This window comes from Callospermophilus lateralis, chromosome 14, assembly GCF_048772815.1.
Source record: "Callospermophilus lateralis isolate mCalLat2 chromosome 14, mCalLat2.hap1, whole genome shotgun sequence".
NCBI lineage: Eukaryota > Metazoa > Chordata > Mammalia > Rodentia > Sciuridae > Callospermophilus > Callospermophilus lateralis.
Window position 1 is genome coordinate 24,823,872 of NC_135318.1, and position 20,644 is coordinate 24,844,515.

At 38.1% G+C, this 20,644-nt stretch overlaps 1 protein-coding gene across 7 annotated transcripts in view; it reads left to right on the forward strand.

Moving 5' to 3' along the window:
- Birc6 (baculoviral IAP repeat containing 6) overlaps nucleotides 1–10,106 on the forward strand; it is a 212,639-nt gene extending 202,533 nt beyond the window's left edge. For all 7 annotated transcript variants that reach the window (XM_076833780.1, XM_076833781.1, XM_076833782.1 and 4 more), the window contains 4 exons: nucleotides 471–548; nucleotides 2,552–2,740; nucleotides 6,144–6,278; nucleotides 8,947–10,106. In XM_076833780.1, the coding sequence (XP_076689895.1) occupies nucleotides 471–548; nucleotides 2,552–2,740; nucleotides 6,144–6,278; nucleotides 8,947–9,126 (582 nt within the window). In that variant the 3' untranslated portion in view covers nucleotides 9,127–10,106. The remainder of the gene's footprint in view (nucleotides 1–470; nucleotides 549–2,551; nucleotides 2,741–6,143; nucleotides 6,279–8,946) is intronic.
- Nucleotides 10,107–20,644: the final 10,538 nt, after the last annotated feature.

Here is a 20,644-nt window from a genome sequence, read left to right on the forward strand (position 1 = left end):
ACCCATATATTTCAACCTAAATAACATTATATAGCAAATGGAATGTAGGGGTGGATATAAAATCAAGTTCTCTTCTGTTAAGCCATAACCCATTTTCAGAATTTACCAAATTCAGAAAGAAATTTGTAAAAAAAAAAAAAAAAAGCTTAAAAAAAGTGTAAAAACTCGTACCAGTTTCTCTCACTAAAATTGTCTGGTTTTAGGGAAAGTTATTCATGAAAATATGTGTTACGAGTGTGTATACATGTAACAGGTGCTGGCTCATTCTTCATTATGAAGAAAGTAGTGCTACACAGATTTGAATCACATGTGAAAATACCAATTTGTTCTTAGAGGCTGACTTTAGGGGTTTCTTAGGGGACATAAAACTAAAATACCTTGACATGAGAGCATTTTATTTTTACTTCTAGGTGTGGCAGTCTGATTTTAAGTACTTTGAATTCTTTTTTCTATTTTTTCCTCTTCTTTAGGTTTGTTTAAGCATCTTAAATACGTGGCATGGTAGACCGGAAGAGAAGTGGAATCCTCAGACCTCAAGCTTTTTGCAAGTAAACAAAACTTCTGACAGTTTCATTTACAAAATAAGCATATATGTTTGAAATTTTTTTTCCATGACCAAGAATAAACATAGTTAACCCAAACATGATAGAATGATAGGAAATAAATATTAAAAAGCTGATAGGTGAGCAGTTAGTATTGTGGAATCTCATCTAGAGCTTAAAGTCTGAAGTTGGGGCATTAGTCAGAATTTTAGTTTTGTCAAAATTGCCTTTTAAAAAATCCCTAAGTTGCTCTTAATATACACTACAGTGCAGCAAGGTGATATAAGTAGGTTTCTCCTATCTTGCAGTTCACATTTTTAGGGTTTATTTGTGAATTTAATACAATACTGGTATTATGTATTTCTTCATGTCTAATCTTGTTCTATTATCTTATAAAAACTTGATATCTGAGGCTCACAAGTGCCATCCTGGAATTCATAAAACGCGGGATTTATAGGCCTTATTTTGTAGAGCCTTTGACACAGATTTCAGAATCTTAAATTTTTTAATTTTCCACAAGTCTCTTGAGCAAGTATAATAAGTATGTTACATAATGTTCCATTTGTCCCAATTGTTCAGAAGCCCAGCAAAGAGATAGACACAAAAGCATGCTGATAATGAATAAACTTTATTCCTTGTTCATTTAGAAAGCAGCAACAGTCATTGTTGGTACATAATATTTTAAATTCCTAGTTACAGTTTAGCATTTCTTTTAAGAAAGTCAACTGAAAGTTATCCCCATATAAGCCTTCCAAGTTTGGCCTACCCTGAAAGATTCCTTTCCTGCGTTCTTATTTTGCACTAGGTGAAAGAAGATATGAATAAAAATGCATTTATTTACTTACAAAAACATGTTTAAAAAATACATAAAAGGTAATGACTTCTGTGACACCTAGTGATATTCCTGAAAATATTTGTTGTTATCAAATTCAAACTTTATAATTCATTGTATTTCTTTTTCCTTTAGCAAATAGCAAGTTATATCAACATAATTTCCCAAATGTAATTTTTTTTTTCTGGTACACAAAACACCCATTCTTTGTTTCCTTTAGAAGACTTCCTTTAGAAGCCTATCAAATAGGGTATGAATCTGAAGTAAATTTTAATTTATTTGTCTCAAAAGGGATAAGTTTAAATAAATAAATAGTGATCTTTTTTATAGATTTATGATAAATACTTAATTTAGAATATTTCTCTCTGGGGCTGGGGATGTGGCTCAAGCGGTAGCGCGCTTGCCTGGCATGCGTGCGGCCCAGGTTCGATCCTCAGCACCACATACAAACAAAGGTGTTGTGTCCACCGAAAACTAAAAAAATAAATAAATAAATATTTTTTTAAAAAGAATATTTCTCTGCTTTTATAGAAAAATGAGCGTTATATCCTATTTGTATTAATAGAAGAAGATGATTATTTAAAAGGGGCAGTGACAGGACTAATAACTATGCCCTGGATTGCTATTTTTAGAAGAGTGAGGTTTGATTTAGGGGAAAGTAAACCACTTTATTTCAATGGTATATATAGTTACAGAAAGTTTCAAAATCATGAGATCTTTGTCTCACATTGTAAAGATTAAATTTTTTCCCCTATCGTTGACCTTAGTCTTATTTAGAAACAGGATCTCACTGAGTTGCTTAGCACCTTGCTTTTGCTGAGGCTGGCTTTGAACTCACAATCCTCCTGCCTTGGCCTCTGGAGCCACTGGGATTACCATCCTGCCTGGCAAGATGCTCATTTTATTAGTTGATGTCTATATAATGTTTTTATGACTTTTTTTGGTTATCATGCCAATCAAAATGCAATTGCTCTTAATCCTTTTTCATTTATGAAGCAGGCAAGTGGTATCTAATGTTTCTCTGGCTTCAAAGATATTAACTAGGCATATAGCTATATTAGCTAAAATAGTATACTACTAGGAATTAGCTGTGTGTTAGCAAGATAGCAGTTTACTGATAGTGAAGATGTTATCATTGTGGCTCTTGTATTATCATCGTCATTCCTTCATTCCTCAGGTTCTGGTGTCTGTCCAGTCCCTTATATTAGTTGCTGAGCCTTATTTTAATGAACCAGGATACGAACGATCTAGAGGCACTCCCAGTGGCACACAGAGTTCTCGGGAATATGATGGAAACATTCGACAAGCAACAGTTAAATGGGCAATGCTAGAACAAATCAGAAACCCTTCACCATGCTTTAAAGAGGTATGTTCAATAAAATAATGAAATACTTTATTAAAGGCATTAGAGAATGTGGTTTGTTAGTTTTACTTGACTTTAAATGTAGAGTATGTGGTATACTAACTCTTAGTTTTTAGAGCTAAAACTATCAGTAATATTAAAGAATGGGTAGAGTTTAGAACCACATATATTCTGCTGGGTGTAGTGACACACACTTCAATTCCAACTTTTCTGGCTACTGAAGCAGGAGAATCACAAGTTCAAGGCTAGCTAGCCTGTCTGAAAATGAACAGAGCTGGGGATGTAGCTTAGTGGTAAAACACCCCTGGGTTCAGTTCCTAATACCTAAAAATAAAATCAAACCACATAAAAGACATCTGAATATATTTGAAATATTTAAAGATAGTTTTTCTTTTTGTTTTCCTTTTTTGGGTGATGCTGGGGATGGAACCCACAATCTTGCACATGCTTGACAAGTACTCTACAGTTGAGCAACATCCCCCGCCTTATTCCTAATTTTTTTTTTTTTTTAATGGTTACCGTTCTGCTAGCAAACTTTCTACACATGTCACTAAAATGTTCCACACTAACGTATATATGTAAACAGTAAGGAAAAGATGTTCCCTTTAATACAAAGTTATCAGTTATATAATAGTTTCTAAAAGCTGTGTTGATTCTCTCAAGTGCTTTTATTTCACTATTTTCCAAGGCAGGGCTCTTTTCTTGTGACTAGTTGTCCCCATAGTCTGCCTAAACATGATAATGCTTTTCACCTATTATGTCAAAAGCATACTAGATCTTGTTTTTATGGTACTGGGGATTGTACCCAGGGGCACTTTACCACTGAGCTACATCCCTAGTTCTTTTTATTTTCTTATTTTGAGACAGTCTCGTTAAATTGCTAAGGCTATCCTCATCTTGAGATTCTTTTGACTCAGCCTCGTGTGAGTATGGGATTACAAGCATGCACCACCACGCCTGGCATCTTGTTTTAACTGTCTCCCGAAACAGTTTTCTTTCTTAAAATTGTTTCCCTTCATCATAAGTTTCTGAGACTGACTAGAAATTGAACAATATAGAGGAAGAAAATCAATGTTTAATTTTTTGGAGTGGTGGGGGGCAGGAATCAAACCAAGAGCCTCACATGTTGGGCAAGCACTCTACCATTAAGCCACATCTCCATCCCTAACTTTTCAGTATATAAAACTGAATCATGATTCGTCATTCGTTTCCCCTATAAATGATATCACTTACATAAAGTTCAAAAAAGAGCAAAGTAACTTAGGCTTAAGGAAGTCAGAATAGGAGCTGGGGTATAGTTGTGTGGTAGTGTACTAACAAGTACATGGCCCTGGATTTGATTCTCCAGCCCTGCAAAAAAATCAAAAAGGTAAGTTTGGACAGTATATTCCTTGGGATGAAGATTAGTGGTTAGAGGAAGCACATGGGGAGCTTCTTTTGTGTGTGGTAAGATTCTGTTTATTATCTTTGGGTAGAGGTGTGTGCACTGAAATAAAAATGTATTCAGATGTACACAGTGATTTTTGCATTTTTCTGTGAGTTTTAAACTTCTGTTTTTAAATGTATTAAAAATATTTAGTCAGGCTGGGGTTGTGGCTCAAGGTAGAGTACTTGCCTAGCATATGTGAGGCATTGGGTTTGATTCTCAGCACTGCCTATAAATAAATAAAGTCTATTGACAACTAAAATAAAAAATAAAAATTGTATTTAATTATATCTTACTGGTTTTTACATAAAAATTTTCTTCCCAAGAATAAATATAGGAGACTCAGTAGGAGAATGACTTATAAAAAAGCAAATAAGTATAATTACCCTTCTGATTCATTAGAACCAATCCTACATTAATGAATTTTCTTAATAAAATGTGATTCGTTTCTCTTTTAACTCCTCTGGGGTTTTGTTGTTTTGTTGTTTAATTGTTTTTGTTTGTGTCATTTAAAGTACCTTTTTCTGTTGCACTCATCTCCCATTTGGTCTCACGATTAGGGTTTCTCATATCAAGCTGTCTTAATTTTTTAGTCCCCATAATGATCAATCTCAAAAACAGTTAAACACTGGGGTTGTGGCTCAGTGGTAGAGCTCCCTGTCTCACACATGTGAGGCACTGGATTCAGTCCTCAGCACCACATTAAAAATAAATAAATAAATGGATGAAATATAGGCGTTATGTCCATCTACAACTAAATATATATATGTGTGTGTGTGTTTTAAAAAAACAGTTAAATACGATAAAGTCTCCTTGGTCTTTTATGGCTATATCAGTCTTCATAGTAATTTTTCCTATATAGGTATTATCCCCCTTTCTTTAGGCCAGAGAAGCTCATTGCACAATGTAGGACCTCAACCAGAATAGAGAATAATACTTCCAAGTTAGTGTCTAGTTTTTAAATTTAAATTTGTCAGGAATAGACTCTTTTTCTTTTCTTTTTTAAATATTTCTTTAGTTTTAGGTGGACACAGTATCTTTATTTCACATTTATGTGGTGCTGAGAATCAAACCTAGTGCCTCATGCACGCTAGGCGAGCGCACTACCACTTGAGCCACATCCCCAGCCCCAGGAATAGACAAAAATTTTCAAATTTGGCGTTTTTTTTTTTTTTTTTTTCAATTAAATTCCAAATGTAAGCCACAGTTACTACAAGGAAGTTGAACTTCATTAAAGTAAAATTGTATCCATAGTTAACCAGAAGACAAAATCCAAAGATTAAGAATCGTGCCATGTACAGAGCTTCATTCTGATTTCTCTATGAATTCCCTTGACATTGAGAATATTTTAAATAGCTATTCTTTTTTTTCCTCCTTTTCCTTTTTTGGTACTAGAGATTGAATTCAGGGTCACTTTTATAACTGAGCTAAATCCCTAGTTTTTTTGTTTGTTTGTTTATTTGTTTTTTATTTTATTTTGTTTTTAAGACTTGGTCTCACTAAATTGCCAAGGTGAGCCTTAAACTTGTGATCCTCCTGCCTCAGCCTCCTGAGTTTCTGGGATTACAGGAGTATGTTAACACACCTGTCTTTTCTTGAATAGCTGTTCTTTGAGAATAGCTGTTCCTTTAAAGATAAAAATTTTTGTCTTGGCAGTACTTTGGAAATCCCTTTCCCCTGGTTATTTACCTTTTGAGTATATTACATCACATGTATCTCGAGCTGTCTGGATAGGATTATTGGAGTGTCTGTGTGGGATTGGACGTTTTCTTCTGATGTGATTTGGGTATTTCAGCACATTTCATTTGGTATTAGGGAAGAATTCCTGCTAATGATGCATAGTTCATGGAATTAACTTTTATGGACAAAAGAAAATTGCATGAAATCTAAAATGTCATTTTTTTAAAAATGTCTACATACTTCATTTTAAAATTCTGATGGTAAATGCATTCTGTTCAATTGCTTCCCTCCCTCACCAAGGTTATACACAAACATTTTTACTTGAAGAGAGTTGAGATCATGGCACAGTGTGAAGAGTGGATTGCAGATATCCAGCAGTACAGCAGTGACAAGCGGGTGGGCAGGACCATGTCTCATCATGCAGCAGCTCTCAAGGTCAGTACGCTTGCCTAACATGAGCCTTGGTGATGGTTTGGAAAGAAGAGTTGTATGTGCACTGACTGAGCAGTGCCCACCAAGAGGTAAAGAAAAGGAGGGCACCAAAGAAAGTAAGTTTAGGTCGGGCTTGGTGGCACTGCCTGTAATCTCAGGAGATTGAAGCCAGGGGATCGAGAGTTCAAAGCCAGCTTTAGCAATTTAGCAGGGCCCCAAGCAAAAGGGCTGGGAATGTGGTTCAGTGGTTAAGCGCCCTTGGGTTCAATCCCTGGTACCAAAGAAAAAGGAAAGAAAAGAAACAAAATTTATTAATGTTAATTTCATAACACTAGAGTACTACCCAAAAGTCTATGGTAAAGATAATGTTTCTTTTCACAATGGATTGGCATTTCCTAAAACTAAAAATGGGTTCAGGGACTAGGCCAACAGTTTAGTGGAATTCTTAAAAAAATGACTATAACAAGTTGGCTGCCTGAATGATTTCTTTTATTCCTTTAGCCTTTACCTCTGTATCTTACCTTCTAGAATTGTATTACTTGGAATAATGAGGGAATGTGAGTTGTAGAATCTCTGATGGCTGATTGGTGTCAGTGGCTATGATACAAACCTATTTTCAGGGAGAAACAATTGTTTTCACCTTGGGTATTCACAGAATGGAAATGTAAAATGTGATGGTTTCATAGACTTTTCCCCCCCATGCATAGGGATCATTCCTTTTAAATGCCACCTTTCCTGCTTGCAAATCATCTGTTTTTACTCACCTGAACCATTTATCCTCTACCAGTTATCTTCCCTTTCTCTACCTTCAATTTTTTGACTTCTTCTAATTCTAAAACTGTCTTCATTTAAAACAAGTAAACAATGATAAAGATTTGTTAGTTTTGTCGGTGTGATTTTTAAAATTATACCTAACTTTTCAGGCTTGTGTACAAAAATGTTTATGAATGACAGACCTTATGATGTCTGGGATTTGCTTCAAAACAAAATGAGAAGAAAGTGGTGGAAATATAAATGAAACAAGACTGGCCATGACCTGATAACTGAGGCTAGGTGGTGGATACATGGGAGTTTATTTTGCTATTCTGCCTACTTTGTATATGTTAAAATATTCCATTCTTAAGAGCTTTAGGTTTTGACTTGCATCCCCCTAAGCTAGTTCTGTTTTGCTCATATTCTTATAAAACAGTTTATCTTCTTTCATTATCAAACAGGAGCAATTAATGCTTTTTACCATCATTTTCCCCCCTTAATTAGTGAGGTTAGGGTTAGGGTTAGTGTCTGTAACCATGCAGTTGTCTTACCCTGTTTCTGTCTTATACCTTCAATCAGAATTTAATCTCTCCAGGCTCAGAGATTATGTCTTATTGTGCTTATTCCCCGCTTGCCTGCCTTTCTCTCTCTCTCCTTCTCCCTTTCTTTCCCATGCCCATTCATCCATCAGTCTGTCTCTACATGCTGGGGACTGAACCCAAGGACACCCTACCACTGGGCACCTTCCTGTACTTTGCATTTTTTTAAATTCAAGATAAAGATCTCACTAAGTTGCCCAGGCTGGCCTCAAATTTGAATCCTCCTGCCTTGGCGTCCTGGGTAGCTGGGTTATAGGTGGGCACGACTGCACTTGTCCCATAGCCTTTATATTGTCAGTGTTTTACACAGCATCTCAGACATAAACATTGTTCTTTACCTGTTGATTAATTTTCAGAGTCGGTTATTGATAAAACTAATTTTCTAAGACCTTGGTATGATTATATAATCTCATTTCTCTCCCATCAGAAGTTATAAAGAACACTTTAGGTTTGTAGTCAACTACCCACTCTCCTCATGTTTACATATTTCTGTAAATGTCAGTATGGAATAATAGATAGTTATTTATTCTCTTAATGTTCTTTTTCATTTGCTCAAATTTTAAAAAATTCTAATGATAAAACTATTTCTAAGGGCTTGGGTTGTGGCTTAGTCTAGGTAGAGTGCTTGCCTAGCATATGTGAGACACAAGGTTCAATTCTCAGCACCACATATAAATAGATAAAATAAGGGTTCATTGACAACTAAAAATATTATAAAAAATTATTTCTAAGGTTTGTTCTGGGAATAGACAATTAATATGAAAACCATTTATAAATATTTACATTGAGCCTAGTACTTAATACTTATTTTTATTTTCTCGCAATGGGTTTATTTTTATTTAATTTTTGCAATACTGGAGTTCAAATCCAGGGCCTCACACATACCACTTAGCTACATCCCCAGCCTCGGTGTATTTTGATTTATTCTTTTGTCTTTCTCTCAAAATACATTTAAGTAGAGACAGCATATATGATAAGTCAAGGGGTTACCATCTTTAGTTTTTTAAAATGTCTGTATTGAATTAATGATGACTTGTAAGTCATCAGTAATGCTGTATCTGACAAGGTTTATGACCTGGTTGTGTCTGTGGGCACGTTACTGAGGACTTATCAGCAACTATATTTATTTGGAGTTTGGGGACTCTTGCTGGGGTTTTTTTATTGCTTGTTGTATAAAGTGCCTGTAACAGTGGCTAGCATAAGGAAACACTCAGCAAATAATTATAAGCCTGATGCTTTGGAGTTTGTTTAAACCCCATTCCTTCCTTGGTGAATCCTAGAGTTTACTGTTCTAATGTTAGCAATTTTCTCTCATTTAGCGTCATACTGCTCAACTTCGTGAAGAGCTGCTAAAACTTCCCTGTCCTGAAGGCTTGGACCCTGACATTGCCGATGCCTCCGAGGTGTGCAGGGCCACAGCAGGTGCGGAGGATGCGCTAACACATGACCAGGTCAAAGCCAGCAGCAGCAGAGACCTGTCCAGCGACTTCCAGCTATGAGCTGCATTGACATGGATTTTATAGAAACAAAGGCTTCGAAGCACAAGCCAAATATGTCAATATTTGTATGTAAGAAACTAATTATGTAATAGGTAATGAGACTTAAACTATACTATGCCCTTAAGGAGATCCAGTTTAATTCAAGGTGATCTTTTATTTACCTGTACAAGAGTGTAAACTTTTTGTGCTTTTATTTTTCAATTGTGAGAACCACTGATTGGTATGTTCAACAAATTTGTGTATACAAAGAAATGGATAAATCACTGATATATAAGGGAAACTACCTTAGGAAAGAATGTTTACTGAATGTTTATTTTATTTTATTTTATTTTTTTTTTTACTGTAGAGTGAGGGATTGTTAACAAAGAATATATATTGGTCATTCTTACAACTACTATTTAAAGTCAGCAACTTTTCACTGAATTTGATAGATTTTATGTTTGGCCATATCTTCATGCTCATATTTGATTTCTGAAGACCTCCTACCTACACTTCAATAAAAGTTAAATGGACATACTCCCTCTTTTTTGATTTACTGGTACATTTTAAAAATAATAAATCTGCCATAAAATGCATTATAGCTGGAGACTTGCACTTGTATGGATGAATTTATTACATTCAACGTATTTAATTTTATGCCTCCTAATTCTAAGATGCTGAAAAAAATAAATGAACATGATTTTATTCTATGCCAAGATTTGGGCCTCCAAATGTATCCATTATTTGAATTTTTAAATATATGAAAAGGAATGGTCAATTGGAAAAGTCACTCTAAACTGATTTTTTTTTCCTAAAGGGCTCCTTTTTTCCTGGACTATCTGGTTTTATTGCTAAGTCACATGTATGTATTAACATCAAGGCTCTGTAGAGGAGAGAGGCTGTCCCTCTCTGGTGCTGTTACAGTACATTCTGTACCTGCCATATAGGCTCATTTTCATGCAAATTCTTCCTAGAGCCAAATAAATAAAGACTTAGGTGAATTAGTATGTCTTGTTTCTAAAATGGTTTGCCATGGTGTGGAATGCTGTTTCTACAAAGAATTGGCCTTTTCAAGGCCTAAGCATGGGGGGACAAAGGGTGTTTTTCTAAGATGGTCACCATAAAGGAAAGCTGAGGTGACTCCTGACAGTATGTATATAAAATAAAGTGGTGTGTGGGAGCCTTGAATCTGCAACTGAGTAGGAGATGGTGTATCTGGAACAGTGAGTTCCTCTCTGAAGAAAAAGGGGAACCAGGGGACATGAAAAACTCTTGGGAACACGTCACAGAGGTCTTCACACTTTGATAAAGGAGTTAAACAATGTGACCAGGAAATCAAAGATTCTAAAACAAAATAGTGTTAAGGTCTGGTAGGTGGTGAGCTACACCAAGAATGACAGAACAGTGACAGTCAACTTACGACAAGAAAAAAAAGACAGCCATCAATCCTCTGTATTATTTATTTATTGTTTGTTTGTTTGTTTTGTGGTGCTCAGAATTGAACTCAGACCTTTGCACATTGCTAAGCAAGTACTGTACCTATTGAGCCACATCCCCAGCTCCCTCTTCGTGTTATATGTTGTAATTGTTTGGTTGGTTTTGTTCTGTCAGGGTTCCATTGGATCTGAAAGATAAAACTGTCAAGTGTATTATTTGTGTCCAATTGTGGATTTTAAAACCCCATTCAAATTTGTGGTTAGGTCAGTCTCTCCTCTAGTCCTCATTGGACATTAGAAAGCTTTATAGAATGAAAATAACAATATCTGTGCTCTACGATCTAATCTATGTTTTTAAAACCAAGACTGAAAAATTGAAATAACATAATGGTCCCATCTGGGGTTTTTTGTTTTGTTTTGTTTTGTTTTTAATACTGGGGATTGATAGGGCTGAGATTGTGACTCAGCGGTAGAGCGCTTGCTAGCATGTGCGAGGCTCTGGGTTCTATCCTTAGCACCACATAAAAATAAAAGAGATAAAATATTTTTAAGAAAATACTTGGGATTGTGGCTCAGTGATAGAGTACTTGCCTAGCATGTGTGAGGCTCTGAGTTTGGTTCTCAGCACCACATAAACAAATAAATAAAATAAAAAAGTTCATCAACAACTAATAAAAATACTTAAAGAAAATACTGGACCCATCTGATTCAAATGTATGATATGTCAAGATCATTGTACTGTCATGTGTAACTAATTAAAACAAATTTAAAATAGTGGGGATTGTACCCAAAGGTGCTTCACCACTGAGCCACATCCCCAGCCCCTTTTTAAAATATAAGATGAGGGTTGGGGATATAGCTCAGTTGGAAGAGTGCTTACCTCACATGCACAGGTTCCCTGGCTTCAATCCTCAGCACCACCAAAAAAATGATAATAAAATATAAGATGACAGGATCTCACTAAGTTGCTGAGGCTGGCCTCAAACTTGTCATCCTCCTGCCTCAGCCTCCTGAGCCACAGGGAATCAATGAACATTTGAACACTCATCTTATACTAGGTGCAGGTTCCTGAACTTGAATGAATAACTGACATGAAAGCATAATATCTGTGCAGTATGTAAGTTCTCTTTCAGAGTTATTTGCAGGGTAACTTGGGAGCATAGAGGAAGGGTATTTACCTTAGGAAAAATATTGAAGGGCACCAAGGTGAATGGTCAAGAAAAGCTTCCTAAAGGAAGATATCACAAGTCTTGAAGGATGAGGATAAAGAAGTTATCCCGACATGAGAAAAAAGGAGAGTTAAGTTAGCAGCACCATGTATTAGGAGGGAATTGCCAAATGGTTTGGCAGGCTCTGCTGGAGTGGAATAGACATTTGACAGCTTGGGGAAATTATATATTGATTTGAGGATTCCTCATTTCATGTTCCCAAAGTAAGAAGCTAGTGTGAGGTGAATGTGAGGTCCTGGGAGAAGGGTGACCTGGGTGCAAGAGCACATGCAGAGAATGAAGAAATGTGGAAACCAATAAAGCAGGTCTCTTCAAAAAAAAGAGCTATGAAGTTATCTAAAAGAGATGTCATCCCACATCCCTCTGCAGTACTGAGGTTTGAACCCAGGGCCTTGCACCTGCTGGGTAAGTGTTCTGCCACTGAGCTATACTCCCAACCCCAAAGAGAAATTTAACTGCTGAAATATCTTTCTAACATTAAGACTAAAATCTCCTGGGGCTGGGGTTGTGACTAGTGGTAGAGTGCTCACCTTGCATGTACGAAGCCCTAGGTTTGGTCCTCAGCACCACATAAAAAATAAATAAAGGTGTTGTGTCTAAACTACAACTAAAAAAATAAAAAAGACTAAAATATCCAAAGCCAGACAAATACAGGAAATACTGTGAACATTTTTGTCTTCAATGTCTTCTAAGTTGGTTTATGTGATGTGAGGTGAGATACTGTAATTGGTATCTTTCATACTATCTGTGGTGAAGGGCTATAGCTTTTGGTTAGTCTCCCCACTCCTGCTTCCTTTAGAGACAGACACTTTGTAAAACACAATAAGGCTTTTGCTGCAATGTTACCTTCCTCAGCAACCCATGAACCATGATTTGTGTAGCACTGTGCTAACAGCTCAAATGTGGTTTGGGTCCTAGTCAGGTGTTACCAACTGATCATTTATTACTTAAATCAAAGATAATTATTGAGATAAATTCCTACCATTGCAGTGTTTCACCATACTATATACTTTGCCAAAATTGAAAGTTAATACCCTACTATATACTTAAACCTATAGGTGGTGTTGAAATACTATCAGTTTGCTGAAGAGATTGCTCTTTGAAGAGACTGGTTAATCTGAAAGACTCCAAATGGAAAACAGACATGCCCACTGGATCAGTCAAGTCACAGGAACAGATCCTGTTGCAGATGTTGGGGGAGCTGAGTAGAATTGGAGCTAGGAGCAGGCAGCTAAAGAAGACTGGAATGAGGAGCCCGACCCAAACTGCTACATTGGTACTTCAGTCATGGGGAAGATAGAGCATGGCAGGGCCTTAGGTTCATCTGGCTTTGATATCAGACTTCTTTTCATTGTGGATAAACTAATGTGCAACTCATGGAAATGGGGGAAAATATAAAATGTGAAATTGTTCTTAATAACTTCTAGTCTTTTTCTATACTTTTTTAAGTAACTGGTGTATATATTTTGATTTTTAAAACTATATTATGCACATTTTATCATAAAGAAATGAATGTCTGCATAATATGGATGTACTTAACCAGTTCTTATTGTTGGACATTTTAAGTTGTTTCTATTTTTCTAATTATAAATAATGCTATGATGAACATGGTCTATATCTTTAATTATTTCCTTTTGATAAATCCTTTACATAGAACTGGTAGGTAAAATTTTTTGAGATAGCCAGGCACTCACCTGTAATCCCTGCAGCTCAGAAGGCTGAGGCAGGAGGATCCCAAATTCAAAGCCAGCCTCAGCGAAAGTGAGGTGCAAAGCAACTCAGTGAGACCCTGTCTCTAAATAAAAGACAAAAGGGCAGGGGATGTGGCTCAATGATTGAGTGCCCCTGAGTTCATTCCCTGGTACCCACCCCCCTAATTTTTTTTTTCAATATAATGACTAATTGCTTTGCAGGGAGTCATAGTGATTTATGTTTCCAATATCAGTGTTACTGATCTTGGCCAGCATTGGATATGATAATTTTTTGTTCAGACTTTTTTTGTTATCAAATGTTATATAATCTTCTTTCAACAGTGTTTATTTGTTAGCTATTTGGATTTCTACTATTGTCAATTATCACCTTATACCTTTTCCCTTTTTATTTTGAGACAGGATTTTGTTGAATTGTTTAAGTTGCTTTTCCCACTTGTCTTAGGTTTTAATATATATGAGCTACTTGAATAGTAAAATGTTAATTTTTGTCATGCTTGTATGTATTTTACCTAGATGGCCTTCATTTTTGCTTAGCTCTTCTCATAGACGTCTGAAATGAGCCAGGGGAGGTGGTGCACGCCTGTAATCTCAGCAACTTAGTGAGGCCCTAAGCAATTTAGGGAGACCCTGTCTCAAAATAAAATATAAAAAAGGGCTGGGGAATGTAGTTTAGTGGTTAAGCTGGGTTCAATTCCCACCCCCCATACTAAAAATAAATAAATAAAAGAGCTTCCCTATGCAAAGACTAAAGACTGCTAGCTGGGATTGATGTGGACATTGACATAGGCCTATCTGAAGCTGACCTGGGACAAGCTTGAACACATCCCAGTTCCCACCCCTCAGAGCCCATCTTGTCAGTAAGAATGCAGAGGCTACTTGTGGAAAGTGTGAGCCTTGTTGAAAGGAAACTCCCACTAGCCTTCTCTTTCCTCAAAATTTGCCCAGTTTCTAGCACCTTCTAGTGCTTCCTAATGCTTCAAGCTAAGGAACTGACTCAAGTCCTCTGAACCTGTCCGTTTCCTGGGTAGAAGAGGCATCTTCTGCCCCATTCCCTGCCAGCCTGGGGTGTGACTGGGTAGTGCTCCCATGGGCCTCCACCAAAATCTTGCTTTTCTTTTTTTTTTTTTTTTTTTAAAGAGAGAGAGAGAGAGAGAATTTTTTAATATTTATTTTCTAGTTATCAGTGGACACAACATCTTTATTTGTACGTGGTGCTGAGAATTGAACCCGGGCCGCACGCATGCCAGGCGAGCGCGCTACCACTTGAGCCACATCCCCAGCCCTTACTCTTGCTTTTCTTTGTTCCTTCATCTGTGCCCCCCCTCAGGTTCGCCAGTTTTATTTTCCTATGCACCATGCTACCATTTAAAGTGTGCTTCATTCACTTGTCATTTCTCCAGAGAGGGATGCCCAGCAAGGCCATGTCAGAGGCAGACTTCCCTAGTTTGGAGACAGCCACAAGTTAAATCATCTATGGCTCCGTTAGGTCCCCAGGATCTCCCCACCTCCCTGGGCACCTCCAAGGTCACAAGGGTAGCCATGAATTTCCCTCACCCCATTGCTGGCTGTTGCTTTCCCTATCCTTTCTTCAGGTAGGTTTTGTTCCTTGGTTTATCCCTTACTCTTTTTACCTTGCTAACTGTGAGAAACTGATGTGACTCCATTTTTGAGAAACCAACCTCTACCTCAGAGCAAAGCCCGTCCAAGGAAGGGGGCGTGACCCTTGTCCTTGGAAAAACCCACAGAGCACTCCTAGGCACATAGCCACCCTGCTGAGTTGTTTGTCTGCCCAAAACAGGAGAGATCTGCTGAGCCAGGTGTCCCTGACTCAGTCAGGGTAGGTGAGGACCCATAGCAACCCCCTAGCAACCACCAATCAGCATGAGACAGGGAAAATACTTGGTATGCCAGATGATCCCCCAGGAACTTATGGTGGTTGATAACATGTTGGAAAGCCATGTAGTTCAGCCGTACTCCCCTTATGGCTTAAACCAATCAGTTCAAAGGAATCCCCCTCTTGTAGTTACCAATCACCCCTGCCCAACTTGTTCCCACCAGTGAATGTGCTAGTCAATGTTAAGAGTTGTTTGATTTTCCCAAGGTGTGGAATGATTTGCTGTATGATGTTGTGACACATAGAGTTTCCCTCAAAACCTATAAAATCTCACTGAACAAAGGACCAGGACTCACTCCCTGGGACCGCTGTGTCAGGAATGGTTGTGAGTCCAAGTTTGCAATAAAGACTCTTGTATGATTGCATTGGAATCGGCTCCTGGAGGTCTATTGGAGGCCCAGGAATCTGGCATTACAATTGCAAAGTCAGCAAACCCAGCCACAGAGTGCCTTCCTCCTCTAGAATGTTTTCCATTTTTAGAGGAACCAGCTAGAGGTGATATCCTTTTCCTGGGAGCTGCTGTCTTTCTTATATTCTCTAGCTACCCAGGTATGAGATTTCCTAAGCCTGACCAATTTTCTAATATCTGTCCTGTTGTTTTTTTCTTTGGTTTTTAAATACAAATTCACAAAACAGGAAGGGGTGTGTTTTTCAAGCCTAGACCCATCACACCTGAGGTAGAGGCTGGGTATGGGTAAAAACCTACCTGCCCATCCATCTCTGAGAATCAGCTGCTGCTACTCGCCAGTGAAGCAAGCACTTCTCCCCTTTAGACCCAGGGACCAAGGTAAATCTCCCCAAAGGCATTGAGCAAGGGCGAGCTCAGGAAGTCCTCAAGCTCATCCACTCCTAAGTGTAATTTGCAAAAGCCTCTTTACCAAGGAAGGAACATCTTAATTTGTTATGATGTTAATTTGATCAGACATTCTAGCACTTTCTTCCTATCCTGCAATGCACAGGGAATGGGAATAAAATATCATTAGGCTGACCCTACCCTCAGGATGTACTCAGTCTAATAAAAGAAAAGAGTCCATTAAAATTAATCATTTAGATTGTTATTTTGAGAACCTTCCAATCACCAGCAAGTTCTCTCCGAGATTATCTCAGATCTGAAGGGATTGCCTTGGGCTTTGAGCCAAGGAAGGGCAATCCCCTGAGAATACTTCACCCAGCTCTAGAGAATTCCTAGCCCTAGGTAACTGGGCTCTTAACTTTTTTTTTTTTTTTTAATTTTTTTTTTTTTTTTCAGTTTTCGGTGGACACAACATCTTTGTTTGTATGTGGTGCTAAGGATCGAACCCTGGGCTGCACGCATGCCAGGCGAGTGCACTACTGCTTGAGCCACATCCCCAGCCCCAGGGCTCTTAACTTTACAGTGGGAAACTATAACCGTGCAGGCACCTTGGCTCTGGCCAGTAAACCAGCTACTGGAAGGCTGGGCATCACAAATTTAAGGCCTCCGCAATTTAGTGAGATCCTATCTCAAAAAAGTTAAAAAGGGCTGGAGATGCAGCTCAATGGTAAAGCACCCTCCAGTTCAGCCCCCAGTACCCCACCACCACTACCACCAGATAAAGAAGGGGAAGAAAAACAGACAGACCTTGGGGCGGGGGGTACGGGCTAGGAGCAGGTAAGGGAAGGAGGGAAAAGAAAAGGGAAAGAAAGTAATCTCTTCTGCCTCAAAGGAGAAACCTCTAACAGCCAGCCTAGTAATTGCTACTGTTACAGTTAAAGCTTCGTCCCAGGGTTGCATAAACTGACTTCCAGACCACTCACGTATAATCTAATCAAACCTTTATTGAAGCACACCGGTGGCGGCTGACCAGAACATAAAGCTCTTCCCCTGATCAGCACCGAACAATTGCAAGGGCACTCCTTATAAGCCTGAAAACCACAAAAGGGATGTTGGGGGGGAGCATCTAGCCAATGCAAGCAAGTCAGGATACAGAAGCAGGACAGTGCAGTCAAGCGCAGGGAAGCCTAACCAATCACAGTTAGCCCAGACACCCCAGTTACAGAAACAGAGCCCTTCTGTGTCTAAGGACGATACTGGACTCGCAAGACCATAAGTCTGACCTACATTTTTGTGTATATGGTTTAGGAGGGTTTTTAAGAGGCAGGGTCGTACAGTAATCCCAATCAGGAGAAATACTAGGGACCCAACTATGGCTAAAATGATGGTAGTCAACCAAGGGGACCATGAGAATAGGTTTTGGAACCAATTTCCTGAAGTTCAAATTTATATCTATTTGACGGCTGAGGGACTTAAAATTTTTAGAGCCTGTGTAAGAGTTGTAGTTCCCAAAGCAGTAGATTCAGCCAGGAGGGGAACAAAAATGGGGGTATCCAGTCTATGTTGATAAATCAGTGGGGCCTGGCCTTTTAGTAAGTCCAGGTGTTCTTTTCCTTTTACTCCATCAAAATAGTAAGTTACATAGTTCAGAGTTATTGACAGTTTGGATATTTAGTCAAGGAGTTCAAAGTGGGACACAGGAAGCACAATTTTTGGTGAATGGGGAGTTGTTCCTCTTATAAGTTGGGTTGTGGAACCAAGTGTCTCTTTCTGGGAGATCACCCAGTGTAATCTTGAGAGTAGTTTCCCAAGTACATCTTTCTGAGCTAGACATATTGGCGAACATCTATATTGACCGTAATTTTTTTCTCTAATATTAGGGACCTCCTATTGCTGTAAGGGAAAAGGGCGATGACTGTTCTTGCTACTCCCAGCTGAAAGTGGGGCGATGTGCAGTGGGCTAGCAGTTTGGAGTCCCTTTTTAGAAACTGAGTGGGTCAAGGAGTCCATGGTAAAAATCTGGTTCAGGAAGAACAGGATGTAAATTCACCTGGGGTGGGCACTTCTATGAGAGAAACAAAAAGATATGAATGCTGAAATAAGATTAATACAAAATAGCAGTTGTAGCATCTATAACCTGTCCATGAATATCACGAAAATGACAGAAATTAATAATTGTTTACCAAGAGGTGAAAGACCTGAGAAATTGTCCCTATAACAAGGCCTAACAAAGCCTAATAAGGCACTTTTTTTTTTTTTTTTTTAGGAAACATAAATCTTTATGCTTAGTAGGAAAGCAACCCTGGGTTCAATCCCTGGTATTGAAATAAAAGGGAAAAAAAGCCCCCCCTGGTCCAACACTCATGAATTCAGTCTTACTTAGGAAAAATATGTGAGCTATGCATTTGTCTGAATATTTATAGGCAAGGGAACATGTCTTTTTCACCTGTCCTAAATTATCCCTCATAGCTGATTTCTAACAAATTGGGGAAATAGATCACTTTCTATTTAATGGGAAGGTAGATAGGAAGGGTATCATCAAATGCAATTTTTTTTTAAAAAGCATAAGTCTTTTTTAATTACACTGACATGCTACTAATTTCGGTGACAGTTTTAGTCAGATCCTGGTACAAACCGAATTGACATCATAATGACTTTATATTTCATTTACACACACACTAGGACATTAACCACGTTGGAAGAATTTGTGGTGATATTAATGCGTTACTTTGCACAAATGCCCAGAGCAATCAAAAACATGGAACTGCAGTGTCTTTGCCCAACCATTCAATAGACCATGTGGAAGGGGGACAAACCTGCTAGGAGTAGACATTCTTGCCACTTACCTAGGAATATGGTGGACACTTATACTTCCCAAAGTCCTAGTATGGGATGAACAAATAGTCTGATTTATTAGAACCAGAGAAGGCCTAAGAATGTGTATTTTAATGAGTTCCATGGGTAATTCTTATTTTAGGAGAATCCCTAGGTTACCCAGTCTGGCTTAAAACTTCTTGGTTTAAGAAATTCTACTTCAGGGCTGCAGTTGTGGCTCAGCGGTAGCGTGCTCGCCTAGCACGTGCAAGGCCTTGGGTTCAATCTTCAGCACTACATAAAAATAAATAAAATAAAGGTATTGTGTTCAACTACAACTAAGAAATATTTTTTTTTTTAAATAAGAAATTCTACTTCAGCCTGACCACCATGCATGGCTCATAATAATTCTGATTCTAGTGGTCTCTGAACTTTGAGAAACCCTGGTACAGAAGACAGAATAAGGGCTTTGGTGTCTTACTGACTTGTTTGATTTCTAGCAGTATCATTTATTCACTTATTTACCAGAAGTCTTACTCTCTTTGCTTCTAAAATGAGATAATACTATGAGCAGCCTTGGAATTGTAGTATTAAATAACACATCGGATGAAAAGAACTAACTCATAGCTGACATACTGCTGGAGCAAGGTCAGCTACAGCTGGATCTTATTACCTGGCCTTTTCTTTTACCTTTTGTGTTGACACCACTCAGCTTCCTCTCAAATAATAGTCCCCTCTTCTGTCTATGTCTGCTGTTAGTGTCTAAGGGAATAAAAGCATTCCTTGTCTTTGGACTGCAAAGAGGCATGAAGCCTAGAAAAACTCTCCTAAAACTTTCTCACATACTGCAGTCCTCTTTGTGGCACCTCATGAGTATATCAAACCCCATCTCCACACAGTGCCAGTAGAGATGATTGACCCATCACAGAGTGCCTCATCACAAATGTCCAGTCTGATATGGTGTGATATATTGTCCAAGAATGATAAGACCCTGTCGGAGACCAGCTCCAACAGGGGGTCTCAGGAGACGAACGGATGGTGAGGAGTCGGCGAAAGAGGGGTGGAGAAACAACACAGACACCAAAGTGCAGGTGTTGATCCCAATCTTTACTTGTGAAGTTGATCATATATACTTTTCATTTTGGCAGGCTCACAGTACTTTGTGGTTACAAAACAAGAATCATTATTCAAAGAAACAAAATATTACCTAGCTACAATCAAAATAGAAGAATGTATCTTGGCTTATACATAAGCAAACATTTGTACTTTCAGTTCGTGTTTTGCTTTGAGCTGTTTTTGCTTAGTTAACTTTTAATAATAGTTACAAATGTCCCAAACTATTGGCCTATACCTTGACTATTCTTTCTTGACTTACTGACTGGAACCGGTGCCATGGTTATGGCAAGTGGTTGACTTGTTATTAGTTTTAATCAAACAAGAGTAAGAGCACAAACCATTGTGCACAGGAACAAGAACAAGTTGCCCAGTACTAAGCACTAATCTGTCTTCTTAACATTAATTTTTCTTCTCTAGATTTTAATTTAATTTCTCAAAAACTTCCTTGACAGGAATACAGGGAGTTTTTCATTAGACATTAACAATTTACACTCCACAGCTGAATCATTGCATTTAGAGCAAACAGATCCATTCTTTAGAAGTAG